The sequence below is a fragment of the Ciconia boyciana genome, chromosome 4, assembly GCF_034638445.1.
Source record: "Ciconia boyciana chromosome 4, ASM3463844v1, whole genome shotgun sequence".
NCBI lineage: Eukaryota > Metazoa > Chordata > Aves > Ciconiiformes > Ciconiidae > Ciconia > Ciconia boyciana.
The window spans coordinates 25,968,371-25,990,188 of record NC_132937.1 but is presented as its reverse complement, the minus strand read 5'-3'; the positions used below and the strand labels follow the sequence as shown (position 1 = coordinate 25,990,188).

The 21,818-nt window shown below is 58.2% G+C and overlaps 1 protein-coding gene across 2 annotated transcripts; it reads left to right on the top strand.

Moving 5' to 3' along the window:
* The first annotated feature begins 613 nt into the window (after positions 1 to 613).
* ONECUT2 (one cut homeobox 2) lies at positions 614 to 21,434 on the top strand. Of its 2 annotated transcripts, XM_072859697.1 has the most exons (3): positions 649 to 828; positions 877 to 1,763; positions 21,148 to 21,434. In XM_072859697.1, exons 1-3 carry the CDS (start codon positions 671 to 673, stop codon positions 21,432 to 21,434), a joined length of 1,332 nt encoding a protein of 443 aa, XP_072715798.1. In that variant the 5' UTR covers positions 649 to 670. The 2 variants fall into 2 exon arrangements, with proteins under 2 accessions (XP_072715797.1, XP_072715798.1); XM_072859696.1 differs by having other exon boundaries at positions 614 to 1,763.
* The last annotated feature ends 384 nt before the right edge of the window (positions 21,435 to 21,818 follow it).

Below are 21,818 nucleotides of genomic sequence, written 5' to 3'. Positions count from 1 at the left end.
GCGGCGGCTGAGGCGCCTGACGTGACCTGAGGCACCTGCGGGGACGCGAGGGGCTGGCGGGGGCTGCGGGGCCGGGGCTCCCAGGAGGAGCCGAGCCGAGCCGCGCCGAGCCGAGCCGAGCCGCGCCGCCGCCGGGCTGCCAGGGCCGCGGAGCCCCGGCCACCCCGGCCCCGGCACCCCGGCGGCGAGACGCCCCCCGCGCGGCTACAAAGGGCCGCGGCGTCTTTAAGGGCCCGGCGGTTCCCGGCCCGCCGCCCCGCCCCGCCCGGCGCCGCGCCGCCATTGGCGGGCCCGCCCCGCCCCGCCCCGCCCCGCCCCGCGGCAGGCAGGCAGGCGGGCGGGCGGGCAGGCGGGCCGGCAGTCGGGCGGGCGGGCAGCAGTCAGTCAGTGGCGCAGGCCCGGCCCAGCGGGCGCGGCCAGGCTGTGCGCGCAGCGCGCCCTGGACAGCTCCCGCCGCCCGCAGACGGCGGCGGCGGCGGCGAGGCGAGGACATGGCGCGGGGCCGGCGCGGGCCCGGCTGAGCGGCCGCTGCCCGCTGCCCGCGGGGCCGGCGGAGCGGGCGGCCTCGGGCCGCGGCGCGCTGCCCCGGCGCGGCCGCCGCCCCCATGAGTGAATGAGGAGCGGCCGCAGCGCCCGTCGATGCCTCGCCAGGGAGCCGGGTGCCTGCGCCATGAACCCCGAGATGGCGATGGAGCCGCTGGGCAGCCTGCACGGGGCGGCCGGCCATGAGCCGGAGCTGATGGGCAGCCCCAGCCCCCACCACGGCGGCCGCAGCGCCGGGCCGCTCCGGGTGCCCCCGCCGCCGCCGCCGCCGCCGCCGCCGCCGCCGCACCAGGAGCTGGCCCCCGCCGCCGCCCGGCCGGCCATGGTGTCCAGCATGGCCTCGCTGCTGGACGGCGCCGCCGAGTACCGCCCCGAGCTCTCCATCCCGCTGCACCACGCCATGAGCATGCCCTGCGAGTCCTCGCCGCCCGGCATGGGCATGAGCAGCACCTACACCACCCTGACGCCACTCCAGCCCCTGCCGCCCATCTCCACCGTCTCCGACAAGTTCCACCACCCGCACGCCCACCCGCACGCCCACCACCACCACCACCACCAGCGCCTCTCGGGCAACGTCAGCGGCAGCTTCGCCCTCATGCGGGACGAGCGCGGGCTGCCCGCCGTCAACAACCTCTACGGGCCCTACAAGGAGATGCCCGGCATGGGGCAGAGCCTCTCGCCGCTGGGCAACGGGCTGGGCCCCCTCCACAACGCCCAGCAGGGCCTCCACGGCTACGGGCCGCCCGGCCACGAGAAGATGCTCAGCCCCAACTTCGACGCCCACGCGGCCATGCTGGCGCGGGGGGACCAGCACCTCTCCCGGGGGCTGGGGACGCCCCCCGCCATGATGCCCCACCTGAACGGCATGCACCACCCTGCGCACCCGGGCCACCCGCCGCCCCACGGGCCCGCGCTGCCCGCCGGCCGGGAGCGGCCGCCCTCCTCCTCCTCCGGCTCGCAGGTGAGCAGCTCGGGGCAGCTGGAGGAGATCAACACCAAAGAAGTGGCACAAAGGATCACGGCGGAGCTGAAGCGCTACAGCATCCCGCAGGCCATCTTCGCCCAGCGGGTGCTGTGCCGCTCTCAGGGGACCCTCTCGGACTTGCTGCGGAACCCTAAGCCTTGGAGTAAACTCAAGTCCGGCCGGGAGACCTTCCGGAGGATGTGGAAGTGGCTGCAGGAGCCGGAGTTCCAGAGGATGTCGGCCCTGCGGCTGGCAGGTGGGTGCGGGCCGGCGCCCCGCGGCGGGCCGGCGGGGAGCGGGGAGCGGAGCGCGACCCTCCGGGAGCCGAGCGCCGCCCCGGCCGGCTCCGCAGGCCGCTTCCCGCCGGTGCGGGTGCCGGTGCGGATGCCGGTGCCGGTGCCGGTGCCGGCGCCGGCCCGGCTCGGCGGCCTCCGCTTTCCGCGCTCCGCCTCGCCCGCTCTCAGCGGCCGGGCGCGGGGACAAGGGCGCGGGGCCGGCCTGTCCCCCGCCTCCCCCAGCGCCGGCGCCGGCACCTGCGCGGCCCGGCCCGGAGCCGGCGCGGGGCTCGGCGGGGCTGCGGGCTGGCGGAGGCGCGCCCCGCGCTGCCGGGCGGCGCGGCCGGCCCGGCTCTCCCCGGCCGGGAGCCGCTGGGCGCCCTGCGCACCGCTCCGCGCCCTCCGCGAGCGCCCCTCGTGCCGCGCCGGGAGCCGCCGGCCGCTGCCGGGCGGCGGGGCGGGGCGGGGCGGGCGGAGCGGCGCGGCGGGGGGCGCAGCCCCGCGCGGCCCCGGCGGCCCGGCCGCATTGTCCCGCGGAGCGCGCGCGGGCGCCCCCTGGCGCGGTCGCGGGGCGCCGCAGCCGCCATTGTTCTGCGGGCGCGGCGGCGGCGGGGGGCAGCGGGGCGGCCGGCAGCGACCCCCGGCAGCGCCCGGGGGGGGGGGCCTCGTCTCGTCCCGTGCCGTGCCGGGGCGGGGGGGGGGGGCCGTGCCAGCGCCGCGGCCGCGCAGCCGCCCGGCCCCGCCGCGGCTGCCCGAGGGCAGAGCGGTGCCGGCGGCCGCGCGTCGGCTGCCGCCCGCTTCTCTGCCCGGTCCCGCGGTAAGGCAGGACGTCGGGCAGGGCCACCCGGCGCCCGCTGCGGAACGCGGCCTGCCGGCCGTCTGCCTTCCCCGCCGCGGAAATTGCTCCTCCGGTGGATATGGCCAGCCGGTAAATGGGCGGGCTGCGGCGCGGGCGGACCCACGGACCGCAGGCGCGGCGGTGGGTGCCTGTGTCCGGCTCGGCTCTCCGCTGCGACAGCAGCGAAATGTCGGCGAGCGCAGCTGGGGAACCCGGGGACGCTTGTTCCGACGCGTCCGTCGTTCTTTCGTTTCGATCGATGCCAGCCCGGGCGGGTTCATCCCGGCGCGGTACGGGTGGGCAGAGGCAGGTACGAGCGGGCTCTCCCCGGGGCTGCCCCTCGCCCCGGAGCCCGCTCTGCTGGCGCACACCGAGGCGTGCCTGAGCGGGGGGTCTGGACCCTCCCGGCGGCGCTTCCCCGCGGTGGTACCGGGTCGTTCCTGCCGCGCTGGTGCCGCGGAAGCTCCGCACGGCCCGCACAGTAGCGGGGGCAGAGCTCCGCGTGGCTTTGCGGGCGGGGACGGGGGGCTCGGGAGGCCCCGCTGGGCGCTCGCCCCTCCTTTGTCTCCGGCGGAGCCAGGGGGAACAATGCGGTTTGGCGAGCCCCGGCCCCCCCCGCGCCCTGCGGCAGCTCCGCTCGTCGGGCCGGCCGGGGGCTGCCCGCAGCCCCGCACCCCAACCTCGCCGAGCTCTCCCCCTCTGCCCCGGGATTCCCTCTGCCCCAACAAGTGCGCGCAGGGCTCCGGGCCGCGCATTCTCCCTCGCCTCTTTGGAGGCGGTGGGGTGCTCTCCCCCCCCCGGCAGGGAGGAGGCCGCAGAGGGTCCCTGCGTGCGGGGGGATGCAGGAGAGCAGGGGGACGAAGAGCCGTGAGTTAGGGATGGCCGTAATCCCTGCCCGACCCCCAACCGGAGGTGCTGTGGGTTAAACAGCCGCCGGCCTGGGGCCTCCAAAAGCCTCTCGGGGGGTGCTAGGGCATTCTCGAGGTGAAGGAGACTTTGCAGGGCCACCGTGGTCGTGCCGCGGGGCTTGCCCGGCCCTGCAGCCCGTTTCAGAGCCCGGCTTGGCCGGGACGGGGGAAGGAGGACTCGGGGCAGGGATGCTGATCTCCTCCCCGGCTCTAACGGCGACTGCAAACTCCTCCCGTCCTTTCCCACACCCCTGGGTGTCCAGCTCTTCTGTATTATCAACCAAGGGAAGGTCCCGAGGTTTGTCTGCGACGGGAGCATCGGAGGAACAGAAAGGCTTTGGGGTTTTTTTTCTGCCGGAGCACGCGGTGATGTCGCCTTCTCAAACAAACGCCTATCTAGAGGGAAATCGATGCAGATAATGTTTAGAAGATTAAAAGAGCATTAATGCTGGCAACAGGAGCATAAACGTGTGGACCCAGTTTTCATTGATCTGGAACCTGAGCCGGCTCATTTCCAGTAATGCTGCTGGTGCTTTTCCTTCCCAGCACCGGTCCCGGGTGGGGGGTTCCCCACGGAGCCATACATATTAGGGCAGAAAATCAGAAATCGCATCTACACACCTGCCGGGCGACACAGCTATGTCGCCCGGCGGGTGCGTAGATGCGATTTCTGATTTTCTGCCCTACAGGCGGTGATATGCATATATAATTCTGGATCTCTGCTTCACCACTTCCCCCTGAATTCACCCCAGGGATGCCTTTGCATCCGGAAATAAAGTTCGGAGAGAGCTCGGTGGCCAAATGAGCACGGGTTCCCCGTGGAGTGGGAGCCGGAGCGGGAAAGACCTTTGCAAATTGCCGTCCCCTTTGGGAAATCGATTATTTTTTATTATTATTATTACCACGTGTGAATATGCAGCCTCATTGCCTCGGTGCTTCCTTCTTCCCCTTTACTCGCCTGCTTAAATCCCCCTGAGCGAGGGGAATAAGCCAAAAGTATTTCAGATTTCTGAAAACCGGGCAATTTACACCGTGCTCCTCTAAGTTTTCCCAAACGGGATGAAAATCTGCTGTCCTTTGAGGGAAATCCCCCCTCTCCCTGGGGGAGCCATAGCAGTGGGGTGTGCTTATTATTTCTTCTTATTATAGGAGATACATGATAATATTCTATCCTATCCTATTCTATCCTATCCTATTCTATTCTATCCTATTTTATTCTATCCTATTTTATTCTGTTCTGTCCTATTTTATTTTATTTTATCCTATCCTATCCTATCCTATCCTATCCTATCGTATTATATTCTATCCTATTCTATTTTATCCTATTCTGTTCTGTCCTATTCTATGCTATTCTGTTCTTTCTTATTCTCTCTGTGCTTATTACCTCTTCCTGGGAGTCTTCACAAGACTGCTCAGCCGGCTCCTGTGCCGGAGCGGGACGGGCAGGGAGGGCTGGCAGCGGGCAGAGCGGGCAGCCCGGGCAGAGGCGTGGGCAGCCCACGGTGTGCAGAGGCAGGTCGGTGCCTGCTTTGGAGATCCGAGAGTAAAACAGCGGTTTGGCCTCACCGTGCGGGTGCCGCCGGGGGAAGCGGCGAGTCCCTCCCGGGGCCGTGGGGCTCCCCCTCCCCGGGGCAGCTGGAGCCGGGACGGGGCTTCTGGGGCGCTGCCCTGGGCGTCGGGCACACGCTCCTCCCGCACAGCAAAACGACACGCGAGGAACCCCGCCGCTCCCCGGGTTCTCGCTCTGCCTCGACGGCGGCATCACCCCCGGGACCTCGTCCCCACAACGGGCTGGCGTCCCCCCTCCTGCTCCCTCCCGCCGGGACAGCGGGGGCTGCGGGGCAGCGGGCAGGACCCTGCACCCCCCTCCCCGGCCACGGGAACGTCTCGGTGAGGCCGTGACTGGCTCCGGCCCCGTGGGCAGTCCCTAAATTTCTGCCGGGGTGAAAAACATTAACGATCGCTGGGTGAGGCGATGCCTCTGTCTGCGCGGTGAGCTCGGGGAGCAGGGTTCGCCCCGGTTCGGGTGAACCGAACGCGGAGCCGCGTCCCCGTGCCCGGTTGCCTGCAAAGCCCCGAACCTCGGGGCACTGCCGCCAGGTCCCTGCTGGGTGAAGACAGGAGGAAGGCAATTCAGATCGCTCCGGGCCGTGTTCCCCTGCAAGCCACCGGGCTCAGGCGGGTCCTGAGACGCCGGGCGAAGCCCCCCGGGGGCAGAAAGCGGGTTTCGGGGTGCGTGGCTGCCGTGCTGGTGGCCCCGGCCCGCGGAGCAGCCGCGGCAGCTCGCCCTGGGGCTCCGGGGGGGCGAGCTGCTGCCGGGGCAGAGCGGAGCGTTTCTCCGTGTCGGCCCGCCGCGGCTGGCGAGCGAGGCGGCGACAGCTCGCCCGCGGTTGGCGAGCGAGGCGGGCGCGGCCGGGCCGGCCCGTACCCCGCGGGCGTCCGCTCTGGTTCTCCGTGCCGACCGGCACAACGCTCGCACCGCTTGTTTACGTTTCCCGATTGCTGAATCACGTTATTGATGATTAAACATTTCTGTACCAGGACACCCGCAAGGATTCATTTGCGCAGGGAGGCGCGTATCGATATCCCTTCCCTTGGTCGCAGCGCGGCTCCGGGGGCGGCTGTCTCAGCCCGGCTTTTTGTGCCCGTCCTCGGCCGAAGGGCAGCGGCAGCTGCCGGGGGTCCCTGTCCCTCTCCCCGCGGGTCCCTGTCCCTCTCCCCGCGGGTCCCTGTCCCTCTTCCTGGGGGTCCCTGTCCCTCTCCTCGCGGGTCCCTGTCCCTCTCCCCGCGGGTCTTTCTCTCCCCACGGTCCCTGCCCCTCTCCCCGCGGTCCCTGCCCCTCTCCCCGCGGGTCTCCCTCCGCCGAGCCCCGCCGCTCAGCGCCCTGCGGCATCCCCGCGCCGGGCAGCCGGCAGCCGGGGACGTGCCCATCCACGGGCTCGGAGGATTCGGTTTCGCGGGAGCTGTGCTCGGGGCTCCACCTCGGGTCCCCGCGCGAAAGCCCCGGCCGGGCCTGGTCGTGGCTCCGCCGGTGCCAGGGGGTGGCGGGCGGCTGCTCCGCTCCTCGGCGCCCTCCCCGCGGCGTCTGGTCCCCGGAGCGCGGCCAGGGTGCGCGGCCTGCGCAGGGACAAGCCCTGCTTTTCGCCCCGGACCTCTGCCTGCTGCGGGTGCCGGGCGGGTCTCGCCGCGCAGAGAGGCCCGGCGAGCTCCTCTGCGCCCGGCAGCGGGCCGGCTCCGGCCTCCCTCCGGGGGGTGCGGCAGCGGCCCGGGCGGGAAGGGCGGGGAGCGATGCCCGGGCGGGGGTGCCCGTCGAACCCCACTCGCCGGAGCAGCGGGCGGACCCCGGGTGCGGGCGGGAGCGGCGGCGGGAGCGATCCGTCAGCACCACGGACAGCGGCGGGGAGCGGAGGGGAGCGGGAGAGGGAGGGGTGGGGGAGCGGGGGTGGAGGGGAACAGGAGAGAGGGGTGGAGGGGAGCGGGGGGTGGAGGGGAATAGGAGAGGGGTGGGGGAGCGGGGAGGTGGAGGGGAACAGGAGAGGGGTGGGGGAGCAGGGGGTGGAGGGGAGCGAGGGGGTGAAGGGGAATAGGAGAGGGATGGGGGAGCGGGGAGGTGGAGGGGAACAGGAGAGGGGTGGGGGAGCGGGGGGTGGAGGGGAGCGGGGTTGGAGGGAGTGAGGGGGTGGAGGGGAGTGAAAGGTGTGGAGGGGAGCGGGTGGGTGGAGGGGAGTGGGGAGGTGGAGGGGAGTGAAGGGTGTGGAGGGGAGCGGGGGTGGAGGGAGTGAGGGGGTGGAGGGGAGCGGGGGGTGGAGTGCAACAGGAGAGGGATGGAGGGGAGCGGGGAGGTGGAGGGGAGCGGGGGGGTGGAGGGGAGCGGGGGGATGGAGTGGAACAGGAGAGGGACGGAGGCAAGCGGGGTGTGGAGGGGAGCAGGAGAGCTAGGAGGGGACAGGCAAAGGAGGCGAGAGGGGAGCTGGAGGGGGGCGAGGCACCCCGGGGCAGGCAGTGGCTGCGGCCTCTCCCTGGCCCAGAGCCCGGTAAGCCGTGGGGGGCCATAACAGAGGAGCGAGGGACGGTGGCTCGACATCCCACCAAGGCCAGGGCTGCGCTCGCGCAGCTGACCCTACTGCACCCTCCAACCCTCCGGCACCCAGGAGAGCCCCTGTACGTCTACGTCCCTCGCTGGGTGCGAGGGCTGGGTTGTGTGCAGGCGGACTGCTGTTGTCCCTCCGCCCTCTGCCTCTTTGTGCTCTACCGAATGCTTCTTTCTCTGGATTTTGAGACTATTTTGTTGTCCGTAGGTACAGCTAAAAATTAAGGCATAATAACATCTGTATCAAGTGCGTTATCTATATATAAAACTATTTCTTAGCATTGAACTAAACATACAGGTACATAAAGATTCTTTGAAAGGTGCTTAGTGGCTTGAAATATTAGTACTCTTCAGATATAGATTAGTGGTTATGTTTGAACAATCCATGCGGTAAATTGTGGTGCTGGGTGATAAATTATATTTCTCATGTACCAACTTTCTGAAATAATATCCTGCCCTATCTTTTTGCTCCACATCATTTCTGAAGACATTTCTGCCCTGCAGAAATTTGAATACCATTTTTCTTAAGCAACCAGTTTTTGTCGGTTTCCGGATTGGTTGATAAAGATAAATCTGACCACATTTGTCATTAAATGCATTTCTATCTTTTTTTTCCCTCTACTTCTTTAAAGAAACAATTAGTCTATCAACAGGTGTTACTCATTCTGAGCTTTTCTGATCTGTTCTTCACTATTTCCTTATTAGATTTTTTTCCCAGCATCTTATTTTTTCCTAGTATCTTTTTGCCATCAGCATTTGAACTGAAATATCCCAAACTCAAATATTCCTCTGCATTTGAAAACGGACAGAATTTATTTGTGGCGAGAAGCACACAAGGAGAGAACTTTTTTGCCAAAAGGATTATTTTCCAGTAACTGATGCTGTTTCTTCCCTCGCTCCTTAGAGTGGCGTTTTGACTCAAACTTTGCGCTTCTTTTTTCTGCACCCAGTTGCTCACCCTTAGCAGTCCTCCCTTGTATTGGTCACAAAATCTTGTCCTAGGTGTTCCTGTCATCCACCAGTTGCAAGTGGCTTTTTCATCCCTTCCAGTTAGACATTACTCAGAGATTACAAGCTTCTTGCCAGTAACCCAACACGTCTATTCTGAGTCTCCAAGCACTAAAAGTAGCAGACTCCTCGCATCAGAGGAGCTCCCCTGTGGCTGCCTTCAGAGTGGAAACGGGGCTCTGCAGGTGTACGGAGAATTAATCTAACAGGGAAAGCAGGACTTGAGACATCCCTTGTCCTGACAGTCTGCCCCCTTCTTCAAGAATCTCCAGTGACGGGGATTTCTCAGGCTACCTAGGCAACCTCTTCCAGGGCTTACAGGTACAAAAAAATCCTTAATGAGTAGCCTTAATCTCCCTTTTTGTCTTTCAAATCCTTTGCTTCTCATCTTATCCCCGCTAGACACAGCAAAAAAATGACTCCCTTTCTTCTGATAGCAATCTGTTTGTATTTAAGACTACTATCTTGTCTCCTGTCTTCTCTAGAAAAAGCCCCATCATACTTTGGAGATGAATATGCAGAGAAAGCAGTATGTCCAATGGGACAGATAATACATCTCTTTTTCCAAGGTAAAAGATTTTGTATCCAGCTCTATCAATCTTGCAGACTTTTGCATAAAAGGCTCTCTGATTTATAGAGGATTTTTGGACGCAGAAATCATACAAAATAGACTAATCTCAGATGGGTTCAGTGATAAGATCAACCAGACAACTCACTGATGGCAGATAGAAATGCAATCAAAGAAGAAATTGGAGTGTTTTGGGGTTGTTTGGGGTTTTTGAGCTATAAAATCAACTACTCCATTGTGAAAAAAGGGGACTCAAGCCACTGGAAAATGCTGCACAAAGGAATTATTAGACAAGCGATAGAGGCTGGCAGTTTCCCAAAACACAAATTGTCTCTGAGACCAAAATATCTCTAAGTAAGCAGGGAACATATTTATGAGTAGTGGTGATTTTCCAGCAGATCTCAGCTTGTCATAATGGGCATTTGAGAACGGGGGCCTGCGCTGAGGCATTAAGCTTTGGCAAGCAGCACACAGCTGAAGAGGATAAAGGAAGAGCATGAGGAAGTCTTCCTTGGAGAGCTTCCCACACGCCGCCTTCTCCGTTTTCCTTCTCCTCTGTGCTTATCACGCCCACTCGTTCCCATATCAGGTGAGGACACCGTTGCTTTCCTCGGCAGCCAGTGTCACAGCACAAGCGTCTTTCCTCCAGCTGTTGCTGGTAAGGACTAGTGGCACCACGGCACCGTGTCGGCCCTGATCGCAGGCTCCCGACGTGAAGAGGCTCACACAGATTAGGTATAAGCTCCCAAAGCTTTTCCAGTGTCCTTCTGGCATCTTTAGTGCCAAATTTCTCCTCCGTCATGCCCGGATCCTGCCAGGGTGCAGCGTCTTGGCTCTCCTCTCACATCCAGCCCTGACCGTGCACTGCAGAAGAGGTGTCCTGTGGGGCACGGCCGCACAGACCCGACGCCAGAGCCATGCTCGGCGTCAGCTAGCTCATACCACTGGGGTGACAGGGGCACTACTTGATGCACTGCTATCGCTCACATAGCCTGCTGAAGAGCCATCCCATCTCCCATCCACCGCCTGCACGGCAGCATGTTCGCTGCGGAGGTGGGAGACCCACGGCCCCTCTGCCTGGAGGGAGCTCAATCCCCTCCGCACCTCCACACGCTACCTTGTTGGTGCTCGAGGAGGAAGGACACTTACCTCTCCTGCTGAAGCCTGCTGTGAAGAAGGAAATGGGAACCTGACTTTGTGGCAAAGAACATCACTCCTCCCAGGCCTGCTCTTACGTTCTGTGTTCAGCAGTCGTCTGAAGCACAAGGAGAGCCAGGAGAGCAACACGGGTCTGGTTTTCCCCGATAAGTCGGCAGAGCTTTGCTCCTGTCCTCTCCTGTTCTTCATAATTGCACCCTATCAATAACAGCCATTAAAAGGAAATAATCATTTCCTGCTTTCTCCCATGAGTCAGAATTTCTGAAAACAAGCTGGTTCTGGAGGCACACAGCAGGAGCCCAGTAGATCCGTACTTTCCCTTGCAGCCCGGCCCGTGGGACTCAGCTCGCAACTCTGACTTGTAGGTGTAAGGTGCCAGGAGGGAACTGCGGCACGGGAGGGTGTCAAAGCGACGCAGCTGTGGGAAAGCTGCTAGATGTAATCGGCAGAAAACAAGAAGGCAAGATATTTCAAATTCTAATCCACTCTAAGATTTCAGACTCCTATTCAGCGCTTGCTCGCCTACGTCAACTTTAAATTCCCAGTCCTTTCTTGGAAAAGATGCCCGAAGCACTTCCCTTTCTCCACGGGGAGAAGGTCACAGCTGTATTCTGGTACTTGAGGGGATGTGCTGGCGCATCACTTGCAGATGCTGCTACAACAGGCAGAGCACTCGGTGTGGGGAAGGTCTGGTTTCAGCGCTGTGCTCTGACGAAGGGAATATAAATCCTCGTTACAGAAAAGTGTTATAATTCAGCTGGAAACTATTTTGGGATTCAAAAGGGAGAATCTCCAGAACAAGAGGAAACATAAATCTCCCAGGCGTTAGAAGTGAAGGACTCGCAGAGTGCAGTTTGAAGGACCCAACGTTTTGCTGTGACTGGATGAGTACCTGAGCAGTCTTGCTGCTGCACGAGCTGGTGGTGCCGGGAAGTGGTACATCAGCACCGCAGACGGCGTGACACTGCTCATCACACTCGGGGGATGGCATTTACATGCCACTGCTTCTACAGGTTCTGTCAGCTTGTGCTTCTGAAAGCAGCTGGGACTCTGAACCAGCACAAGTGTATTTGGGCACCTCGACGAGGTTGATGCGATTATGCAGGGGGTGTGTCTGCCTGTCCCTGCAGCCCCCTGCTCCTCTCCGCACAACATCATTGGTACCTGCGGGGTACCCCAGGGGTGTCTTGCACCAGGACCAGAGGTCTCACAGGCAACTGTGGGCGGTTGTACCCCTTGTTGTGAAAACAGGAGTCTGTAGAGAGAAGGAAGATCCTGTAAGTGCCTGCCCTGCAACAAGGCTACGGCGTGAGCTTGCACCACGCTGGACGGTGATTCTGGCAGGAGGGAGAGCTTCTGCATCCCCCAGCTATCGGAAAGGAGGCCTTACGAGCTCACGATCAACTCTGAAACAGACATCTGTCAGAAATCAGGTCTGTTCCTTTTGCGGCTCACAGAAAAGCTTGTTTGCAAAGAGGGCTGGATATTGGGTGTCAGGGGATGCTCCCTGCCTCGGCCACAGAAGAGGCTGCCTTGCAGAAACTGCTTCAGTGCGTGGTTAGAGCTTGCACCCACTCAGCGACAAGGGGTACATTGAAACTGTACTGCATGCTCACCAAGCCTCCACTCATTCTCGCCCTAGAGTGCAATAAATTGGCCTTATCCCATCTATTATTTAGTATTCTGTATTAATGATGGAAGTATATTACAATAGTAGTTAGAGGCCCTTGTCAGAGATCCCGCACTGAGATGGGTGTTGCAGCATTGCACGGGAGGAAGCAGCCCCTGCCCCGCAGGATTTACAGCCCAATTTCAGCCACCCAGCAGATTTACAAGAGGTTTGACACAAATAGCTTGAGACCTGCTACGTGCCAGAAAGAAATATAAAAGAACAAAGTGCCCAAACCCATTCATCTTTCCTTCTCAAATAGCTGAAGGATGCAAGACCTAGACAGAGGAAGGCGTTCCCTCCGTGACAGAATTAAGAGAGAGAAAAATCGGGTTGAGTACCAAGAAAACCCGTTCCTGGCAGGAAACAGCGAGGCTGTGGACTTCTTTCTCAGAGCGTTGTAGGAATCCCTGTATCTGCAAACAGGAATTGTGGTGTGGGGAACATCTTGCTGTTACAGGAGAGTTGGTTTGGGCGAGCAAAGTGGTCTTCTCCAATAACAACGGATCTTCTCGAGAAGAACGGAATTAACACTTTGTGCTACGCTTCTCATTTGTGGGCATATTCTGTTTTTCTAGGTAAATGCCATCAGAGGGCATTCATAGGGGTTACAAAAATCAGGAAGGTTTTGTGCGTGTGCAGCCGATGGAAATGAGGAGGCGAAGGTGCGCTGGCTGCACACCCCGACAATGTGATTATTTGCATCTTCATTCAAATTGTTTCTTGTTACATAATGATTTCGTACACAGTGGAGTACTTAACCTAATTTGTATTGATCTCAGCTGCTTTCATTTGTGCATACTTAATTCAGAGAGGTAATCAAATTGATTTTTGAGGCCTAGTTTTTAAGAGATTGTAGTAACACAGATATCCAAGAGGTTGCTTTAAGTGAATCATAGCGAAAGAAAAACATTTTAAACCTTTGGAAAACCTTTTGATGGTCATTTCATTGTGTTCAGTATTACTAGCATAATTAAATTTCCTTCACATTGAGTTCTCTCCGAAATCAAATTGAGGAACATTTTTTAGTTCCATCAGACAGATAACTGGGTTTAGTTGACTTTGTACTACACCCGCATGAAACCACATACGGGAGATCAATATTCACGGCTTATCCTTACGAACGATAGAGAGAAATGACTTACTGCTGGACTAAGGGAATATTGTTCTCTACTTGGCTCCTTCTTAACATTTGCCATTTGTTTCATAGTTCCAAAGTCACTTTTGTCATAGACTAAAAACATCATAAAACCGGCGATACTCGGAGGGTGTTAGTTAACTTGAGAAACTGCAGGGAACCAAATTTAGAGGAGGTGAGGACGAAGGGAGGCTATTTTCAGTGAAAGCAGACCATGAGGTATGGCCCGGAGAAATCCCAGACTGCTAAGTAGTCCTCCAGGATTTCTAGTTAAAACCCCCTCACCTAATTGGTTTAAAAGTAGAGATACCTGAGGGGGGAGATGGATTGACGTCAGATTTATGTTGGGGTTTTGTTTGTATGAGCGCCCGGCTTGCACTGTGTTTGTGCTTCACAGGACATGAAACCACATGAGCTCTTTCCTTAATGTTTCCAGTATCCGAAGGAAACTGGTGTCAGGCTCTCAGAAGAGAAATGGGATGGGTCTGTAGTCTCCGCAGGTCCCTCTGTGCCTGTCTCTACAGTTTGTGATATTAAAGCCTGGTTGGCAAAGCTCCTCTGCCCCTAAGCATCACTGCCCAGGGTCCCCTTACGGACCAGCTCCTGCATCTCCGGGATGTGGCTTCCCAGACTCCCTGCAGCTCCGGCCATGGTGCCGTTAGCCAGGGGAAGATTTCACATTAACACTTTTTCGTTTGCTTGAGCAGTCATTATTTCTGTGTTGGCATGCTTGCCACAAGCATAGCTCCAAGCAGCTCTGACACAGATGAGCGGAGTTTGCCCCATCCCCTGCCAGCGGCACAGTCCCCATCCTCTTTCTCAGGTGTGGGACGCAGGCTTTCTCTGGATGTGCTAGCCACCCGCGGCGTTCACATGAACACTCACCCACCCGAGCTCTGCAAATCTTACTTTCTGAAGCGCCCGCTGAGGCAACTCACAGGCCCGCCGCCTCCAGACCATCCGGCTCTGCAAGCAGCTCCTCTTCTTCACCGAGGGCTGCTCAGGCACCACCCCAGCCCCCGGGACCCCTTCCTGTCCTGCTCCTCCTCCTCCTGATGCTGGTGACCCTCATGTCCTCGACCCCCGGCTGTCTCCCTCCCGGAGCACCAGCCTCTGCGCGGGGAAGCAGAGGAGCCGAGGGAGGAGAGAGGCCCCAGCTCACTCCAGTGAGCATCCCTGCCCCGTGCCGGAGGGTTTGGAGGGTGGGATGTGGCTGACTGTGCTGCCAGTCGCAGTGGTGAGCTCCCCATCGGTCAATTTTGGCCTACATATGGCAAAAGCACTTTCTATAAAAAGGACCGGTCTTTCTGTGCATGCATAAACAGCTGACAGGAGCTATCGCTGCCTACAGGGATGTGCAACGCTGCTTCTGGGTTTCCTAAGGCCAGCGTTACGCACTGCAGATTGATTGCTCTGAGCCACACTTCGTTTCAGCCATGAACAATGGAGCCCGGTGGATATCTCTCAGTGAAAAAAACTGTCGTGAGAAAATGCCAGATCGTCTGATCTGAGCCCTTGCATTTCATCACGCTTTACCAGCTCCGTGCAGGACTTGCCCCGGACTGTGGGTCCCACCCCGCAGGGATCCACCGGCAGCCGGGGCTCTCCCAAGTGAGCTGGGCTAGGGCTGGAGCACGGTGGGAGCCGCAGCCCGGCAGGGGGTAGGCAGGGCCGGGCAGGGCACTGGGGACCACCGCAGCTGCGGGGGACAAGCGTTCTCGTCGTAGAAGGGCGGAGGGGAGACCCCCACAGCGGCGTTAGTGAATCCACTGCCTTCTGCTGGTAGTTGCCATGCATTCATCTTTAGTGGTAGAGTAAATTTCCCAGTGCTTGAGTCTTTATAAGCAGAAGTTACAAGGCAATACTTATCAACTGAAACGTTTCTAGATATTTTTCAGGATTTATCGGTATTTGTAATGCAGGGGCTGGCTAGGTTCCTCTCTTCTGAGGAAGAAAATGGAAGCTAAGAGTTATTGTTGCAGAAAATAAGACAAAGGAACTATTAATAGAAATATTCAATTTAATGATACTCAGTGACCAAAAAAAAAAAAAAGGAGCTTTAATTAGAAGTGTGTGAAGTTCACAAGGAAACCAAAACTCAGATGGGCTTGAGGAAATAAAATCCAGAAAAATCACCACTTTCCTGCAGATCCCTTTCAAGCAGATGGGGTTGCAGATGCTGGAATCGGTGCAGTGCACATCAGTCACTGCAGCTCCTGGTTACAGCGGGGTCACGATGTCTTCCAAAGCTGTGTGGCGTGATTCTTTTTTCCATGTGAATTGTATTGAAAGCTATTAAGTGCAGGCAGTTTAGAGCGAATTTTTGAGAGGTGTCCCAAGGCACGATGGAGTCCGTGGCAGACGTGAGCGGAGGCCGTGTCCTTCCCCGTTGTCGCCCACTCGCAGCGAGGCACCTGCCCGCAGGCGGGGAGGTATCCCGGCTGCAGCCGACACTTGCGCCCTGGCTGCAGGGGAAGCCGGGACATGGGATGCCCTGCTTTTCCCTGGCCAGTGTTAGGTGAAATGAGTGCCAGCCTTACTGATGAGGGGAGCTGGCTTACAGGTGCAGGGGAGTCGGGGAGACAGCCCCTTAGCAAGGCTCTGCAGAGACAGAGGCGGACGAGCTGGGAGCGGTGGGGCTTCACCCAGTTCCCGGAGCTGCAGCCGTGCAGGGCAGCCGGGACCGATGGCTGGATTTTGATTCCCTGGCTGCCAACCAGGGCCCGGGACGTGGGTGGCACATTTCCCAGCTGCCGAACACTCGCACAGAAAGGTGGGGCTGGGTGAAACTTTCTGGGAGCTGCTGTACCTGTTAGCCAGGAGGGACGACTGCCTGCCTGCCTGCCCCTGCTCTCCCTCTCTCTGGGATCTAGCAAAATATTTCAGCACCTGCTTAACCTCAGGCTTGCAAACACGCTAATAAAAAATCAATGGAGCGTCTTGCATGTTTGAAGTCGAACATCTGAATAGTTGTTGTCTTTGTGCAGAGGAACCTAATTAGCGCCGAGAACTGCAGAGATTCTGGGGCTCATTGCCATCACCTCCTGGTGCCTCGCCTGACTTGCCTCCCGCCTCTCCGCACTTACTCTGGGGGCTTTTTTTATTTGTTCATTTCTAAGCAATACCTAATTCTGTTTTAAGGCAACATTTTTTAAACATTCCCTTAGTTTTAGCTGCAGGACAAAACCACGCTCACTGAAGACAGACTGTCTCTCCTTGGGGACACAGCCCCGCAGTGCGGCGTCAGGTCTCTGCACTGCTCTTAATGCCCTTTAAATCGGTGGGTTTCCACTTCAGGCAACATTAAGCGAGGCAGTACTGTATCTATTTCTGAACTCTTTCTGTATTGTTTCTATGTAAAGCGTCTTTAGTCCAGTGTAGAAGAAAAGGGAAGGTTTTCGGGTTTTTTTTCCACAGTTATGGCTTTCAATTCTTGCCAGTTGTCCATTTTCTTCCGTAGAATATGTTCAGTATTAACTGCAGTTAATAAATCAAATTGTTCTTAGAATCAAGATGGCCGCTTCCCTTTCCTCTACTATTAAAACGTTTCTCTTTCTGTAGGCAGGTTTCCTGGATAATAACTTTATTTTATTAGAGTGCTCACTCCATTTTTCTCTTCTGATAAGTGCACGTCAAGGAACAACATTTGCCTTTACGGTGCCTTTTCAAGAGCAAACTTAACAGTTCAAGGAAAGTATTTACTGAATGCATTGAAAAGCACATACCTTTGCATTATTTATTATAAGATACCAATAACTGTAAAATGCAGAGTATCTCTGGACATAAATTAGTGATGTTAGGAAACACTAGACTCTTCCCAGTGTCCTGCAACCTATTAGAAACTGCAGCAAAGATGCAGGCGCTGGTCACATCCCCAGTGCTGGGGTACCACCCCATGGATTCCAGACAAAAGGCGAAGTAAAGCATCAAATGCAGAAATCCAGCCTAAAATCTGCTTTTTCATCTCAGACAGGCAGTAAAGCATTATCTGTGGAGCGTGTTATCTGGTAGAGGTAGATGCAGAGATGCAGTCAGAGATGCAGTCAGGGAACCCAAATTCTTCCCGCGTGATGCCTTTGGGCTAACCACCTCTGGAGACCTGAGGCCGGCCATCGGGACGCAGTAATGGGCTCACCCTGCAGCCTCCGACGTGCCACGCAGGAGCGTCCTTGCTGCCGCCCCGCTCCCTCGGGCCCCAGCAGAAACCCTGTGCCGGTGCCGCTGCCTCCGGGGCGGCCGTGCTGTGAATCGCTCCCGGGGACGCTCACCCATAACCCGTAAGTCTGGGTTTGGACCCGACTCTCCGGAGCATCCTCCTCTTACATTTTGGCCCTCTTGGGGTATTTCGAATGGTCCGACCCCGACCTTCCTCCCAGAGGCAGCTCTGCTGCAGCCACTGGAATTTGGCAGCTGAGAACAGATGCAAGAGCGGGGTCAGGACCAGCCACTCCAGCAAAATATTCCAGTTTCCTGCAGAAATCCCGTTAAATACTGTCCCGTGCACAAAACTAAGCTGATCGGCGTAGTCCGTTCCACACCCGGCTGAGCCAGGCTCCCCGTGGTGCCACGCTCGGGCACAGGTCGATGGGTATGGTCCTGAGTTCGGGTTAATTACAGACGTTTCCACAGTCTGAGTTTTACTTTTTGGAGCAGGTTCGCATTTAATATTCTAGACCTGCAGAATTATTTAATAGGGCTGCTTAAACCCCCCCCCACTTATCAATTCACTCTACTTGTTTTGTCCCAGCACATTACCTAACCATGTCAACATACGGATTTTTTTTTTATCTTGCTGCCCTGTGTAGACAGCCTTATCAGGCTATTTTTAAATCCGGGTACGCTATGGCAGCGGTATTGGTTTCAGCACTTGATGTTCTCTCTGCGCTAATAAATACAGATCAGCTATTAATACTGATTTTTTTAGGCTCCATTAGCATCGCTTGGCACAGCGATGGTCAGGCGCTGCTGTCCCGCCTGACCTGAGCTCTGACAGGCATTTCTGCTCGGCTTCGCCCTTGCCCCTGGGAGATGCCCCGGGGCGAGGGATGCTGCTGAGCCCCGCCGAGCACTGCCGGCTTGCCCGAGGGCTCTGCAGCTGCCCTGTGGCTTTCTGCCCTTCCCACCCAGCCGCCGCCGGCTCCCCGCGCTGGAGTGAGCTGGGGAGCAGGGAGGCTGGCCGTGCCGAACCTCCGGCCCAGGGAAGCAGAGGGTCAGGCTTTAAGGTGATAAGGACGATCTGAGGAGGAAGGGGAGATTTCTTCTCAGATGAAAGACATTTGCCTGTTTTAAAAGAGATTTGCAATCCAGGGTATTTTAGACTATTTTGTCCTCCTGGAGGGAGCTTCAAAACGCATGCTGTAAACCCTATATATTTGAGATAAACTCAAATATATAGGGCCCGGGTTTCTAGACAGCTCAGTGGGCTTTATGCCCGGAGGCCTCCCCTTGCACAGCCTTGCTGTGCCGTGGCTGGAGGGGCATGCCCCGGTGTGTGGTGGGCTGCTGCCGCGGCTGAGCCCCGGCAGTCTCTGCGTGGGGCGGAGGGAGGAGGCACAGAGCCCTGGGGGGTGACACCGCCGGGAGTCACGCTGGGGCAAAATCCCCAGGGGAGGAGGGGGAGAAGGACCAAGGCGAGCCAGTGCCTGACCCGCGGCTGTGGAAGCCCGAGTGTTGTCACCTCCACAGAGACAGGCTCTGGTAACCGCTGCCAGCAGACACTGGGGGAAAAAAATCAGCCAGTGCGTTTCAGCAAAGCTGCACGTTCGTAGATGAATTCTGTTGGGAAGCGTTACCTCATTTCTGGACCAGCTTGTGAAGAGCATCGTGCGGGGTGAGCGTATCGTGCCGTGTAATGCCATGCCTGGTTTCAGCGATGCTTCCGAGTTTGCTTATGGAAAATGCAGTCATTGCGGTTTAAGAACCTGCTGTGAAGCAGCGACGAAGAGGATGGAGCTGCTGGCAAGCGCGGCCGCGCTGCAGTCAGTGGCTGTGCAGGGGTTGTGAGAGATGCTACAGGCAGGGGAAGAAGCTTTCGTTGGCCTTAAACCATGTGCATCAGGTGGCAGCTGCTGGATGACTTTGGAGCGAAGGCTGCATGGGACTGCCTGGATGTCCACGAGCCCTAGGGATGTGCGGAGAGCTAATTGCTGATGAGGGACGTTGCCTGAACAGCAGGTACTGCTGCCACGGCATCTCAGAAAGATGCGATTTCACTTCTTTCTGGTTTTTCATAGCTTTTCAACATTGTAGTCTGTGAGAGACCACATGAAAGTGCAAACCTGCAGAGAGCTGTAGAATTTGAGACACACTAAGTGGTCTGGTTATTTCTACACGAGGCCATAAGCAAACGGTCTCACAGCAGAAGTCACGAGTTTCTCTCACAACAGATGTCTGAAGTTTTGGCAGCTTTTTCAGACAGCAGCTGTTGCAGCAGTGGATAGAAACCACAAATAAATTGGTAAATGGTTAAAAAGTGGCCACAGAGGTCTCTTTCGGGAGACAACAAGCAAACAGAAGGTTCAGCTGGACGCTGGCAGTTTGTGCTATCGAACATGATTTTTCCCCAGTGGTGGTCACAGGAAGTTGCTGCCACGGGAGCTTTGACCGGGGTTTGTGTTGGGATGTTTAAAGTAATAAAACTCCTGTAGAAGTGTTAGACTTGGCTGTTGGGGAGGTAGAACCAGGCCTCCTTTTGGGGATGGAGAAGATGAACGAGGGGAGCGGAGCAGCCTGTCCTGGGTCAGACAGAGCGAAGCTGGGAGCGGAGTTCGACCACGCGTCCTCCCCTGCGGTGGGGTTTTACCCATCCCTCTGTGTATGGCCAGCACCTCTCCGTCCTGCGGACATCTTCTGGGAGAGGATCCATTGGCGCAGGCGCTGCGAGCATCCCTCCTGCCGGCCAGGGCCGCCGTGCCAGCCCTCCCCGCCGCTGGTGGGAGTGAGTGGGAGACGTGGGTGCAGAAGGATGGTCGGCACCGGTTCCCCGGGGAATGCCTGGCAGGAGTTGTGCGCATTTGCTGGCAGACAGGACGGCAGCCCGGCGTGCTGCAGATTTCAGCTGATGCCCAGAAAACACACCACGGCCCCAGACGGAGCGTGGGTTTGTTCTGCAAATCGTGTAGGGAGCGTGGGGAGGGGGCGGGGGGCAGTTTCTGCTTGCTCAGCTGTTCTTTCCCCTGTACCAACAAAGCGGGTTTGGGGGGTTCCTGCCTTCACCATTCTGCCCACGGTAATTGTTTTAAGTATGTGTTTGGAATGGCAGACCAAAGAAAAGGCTACCTCTCCCAAAATATGGATAGATTTATTCTAAATGCATGAACAGCAATTTCCAGTTGTATTTCCTCTGTCCTGTACGTTACCCGGGGGGCAGTTTACATGATGGAATAGTGGCCTGCACAGTTTTGTTAAAAAATAGTAATCTGCAGTTGTTATATGCTACGGCACATGAGAAGTTGCTGCAAAGAATTAATCTTTGTCTTAGCTATTGAGGGGAAAAAAAGGATGTGCTTTGCATTTTCATCCCTAGACTGACATCAGATAAGCTAATTTGTTAGTTCTAATGCTGCTGTAACAGAAGAGCTACACGTTTCTCAGGTGGTGGCTTTATAAAAAGCGTGGAAAATCTCCAAGTTGTGCACTGTCCAGAAATGGCAAGTGAATTTGAGGGCTCTGTCTGCGGGTGGTCGGGAGGAGCGCTCCGGTTGCCTCGGAATGCAGTGCCCGAACGCCTAACAGTCAGACGCCCGTCCAGAATAATTTCTGAAAATGCGGGTCTTTGGGACGTGAGCGCAAACAGCAGCGTAGCCCCCCTGGGATTCTTCCGCGAGCCCTCGGGTCCCACGTGCCAGCGCGGTGCTGGCTCAGCCGGCAGCTGTGCACTGCTGGCTCCGCGGGCCTGCAGGAGGGTGACAGTGGCCAGCGGGGTCTGCGGGCAGCCACATGCGTCCTGACGCGCGCTTTCTCTCTGTCTCTGCCCACCCCTTCCCCAGCCTGCAAACGCAAAGAGCAAGAGCCGAACAAAGAGCGGAACAACTCCCAGAAGAAATCTCGCCTGGTTTTCACGGACCTCCAGCGCAGAACGCTTTTCGCCATCTTCAAGGAGAACAAGCGCCCCTCCAAAGAAATGCAGATCACCATCTCCCAGCAGCTGGGCCTGGAGCTCACCACCGTCAGCAACTTCTTCATGAACGCCCGGCGGCGCAGCCTGGAGAAGTGGCAGGACGACCTGAGCTCCGGGGGCTCCTCCTCGGCCCCCAGCACCTGCACCAAAGCGTGATGGGGAGCGGCCGGCGCGGCGCGGCGCGGCACGGCACGGCACGGCGGAGAGAGCGGCTTCGCAGCGAGGTCCTTCACTGGTGACTTAAAGCACAATCCTCCTGGAAATGAACCCCAGCCCAGCTGTAACAGAGGACACTTCTTACGGCTTTTAGTCAGTCTTAGCAGGCGCAAGTTAAAAATTAACCTCTTTCTATACAATACTATGCTCAGGACAGGCGAAGCAGGTCTGAAACGTAGGGGAGTCGTTCACGAGGCAAGTTTCTCCTGAGCCCCAAAGAGCCCCGGCCGGCGGGGGTGCCGCTGCGAGCCTGGGCAGCCTGCCCGTGCCCAGTGCTTGCCGGCAGGGCGCCGGTGCTGGCCACACCGCCCTACACCAAAGCTC

Coding starts and splice junctions, on each gene's coding strand:
- ONECUT2 (XM_072859696.1), top strand. CDS start 614: ATGAGGAGCGGCCGCAGCGCCCGTCGATGCCTCGCCAGGGAGCCGGGT. Junction 1,764..21,147: donor GTCGGCCCTGCGGCTGGCAG/GTGGGTGCGGGC, acceptor CCCCTTCCCCAG/CCTGCAAACGCAAAGAGCAA.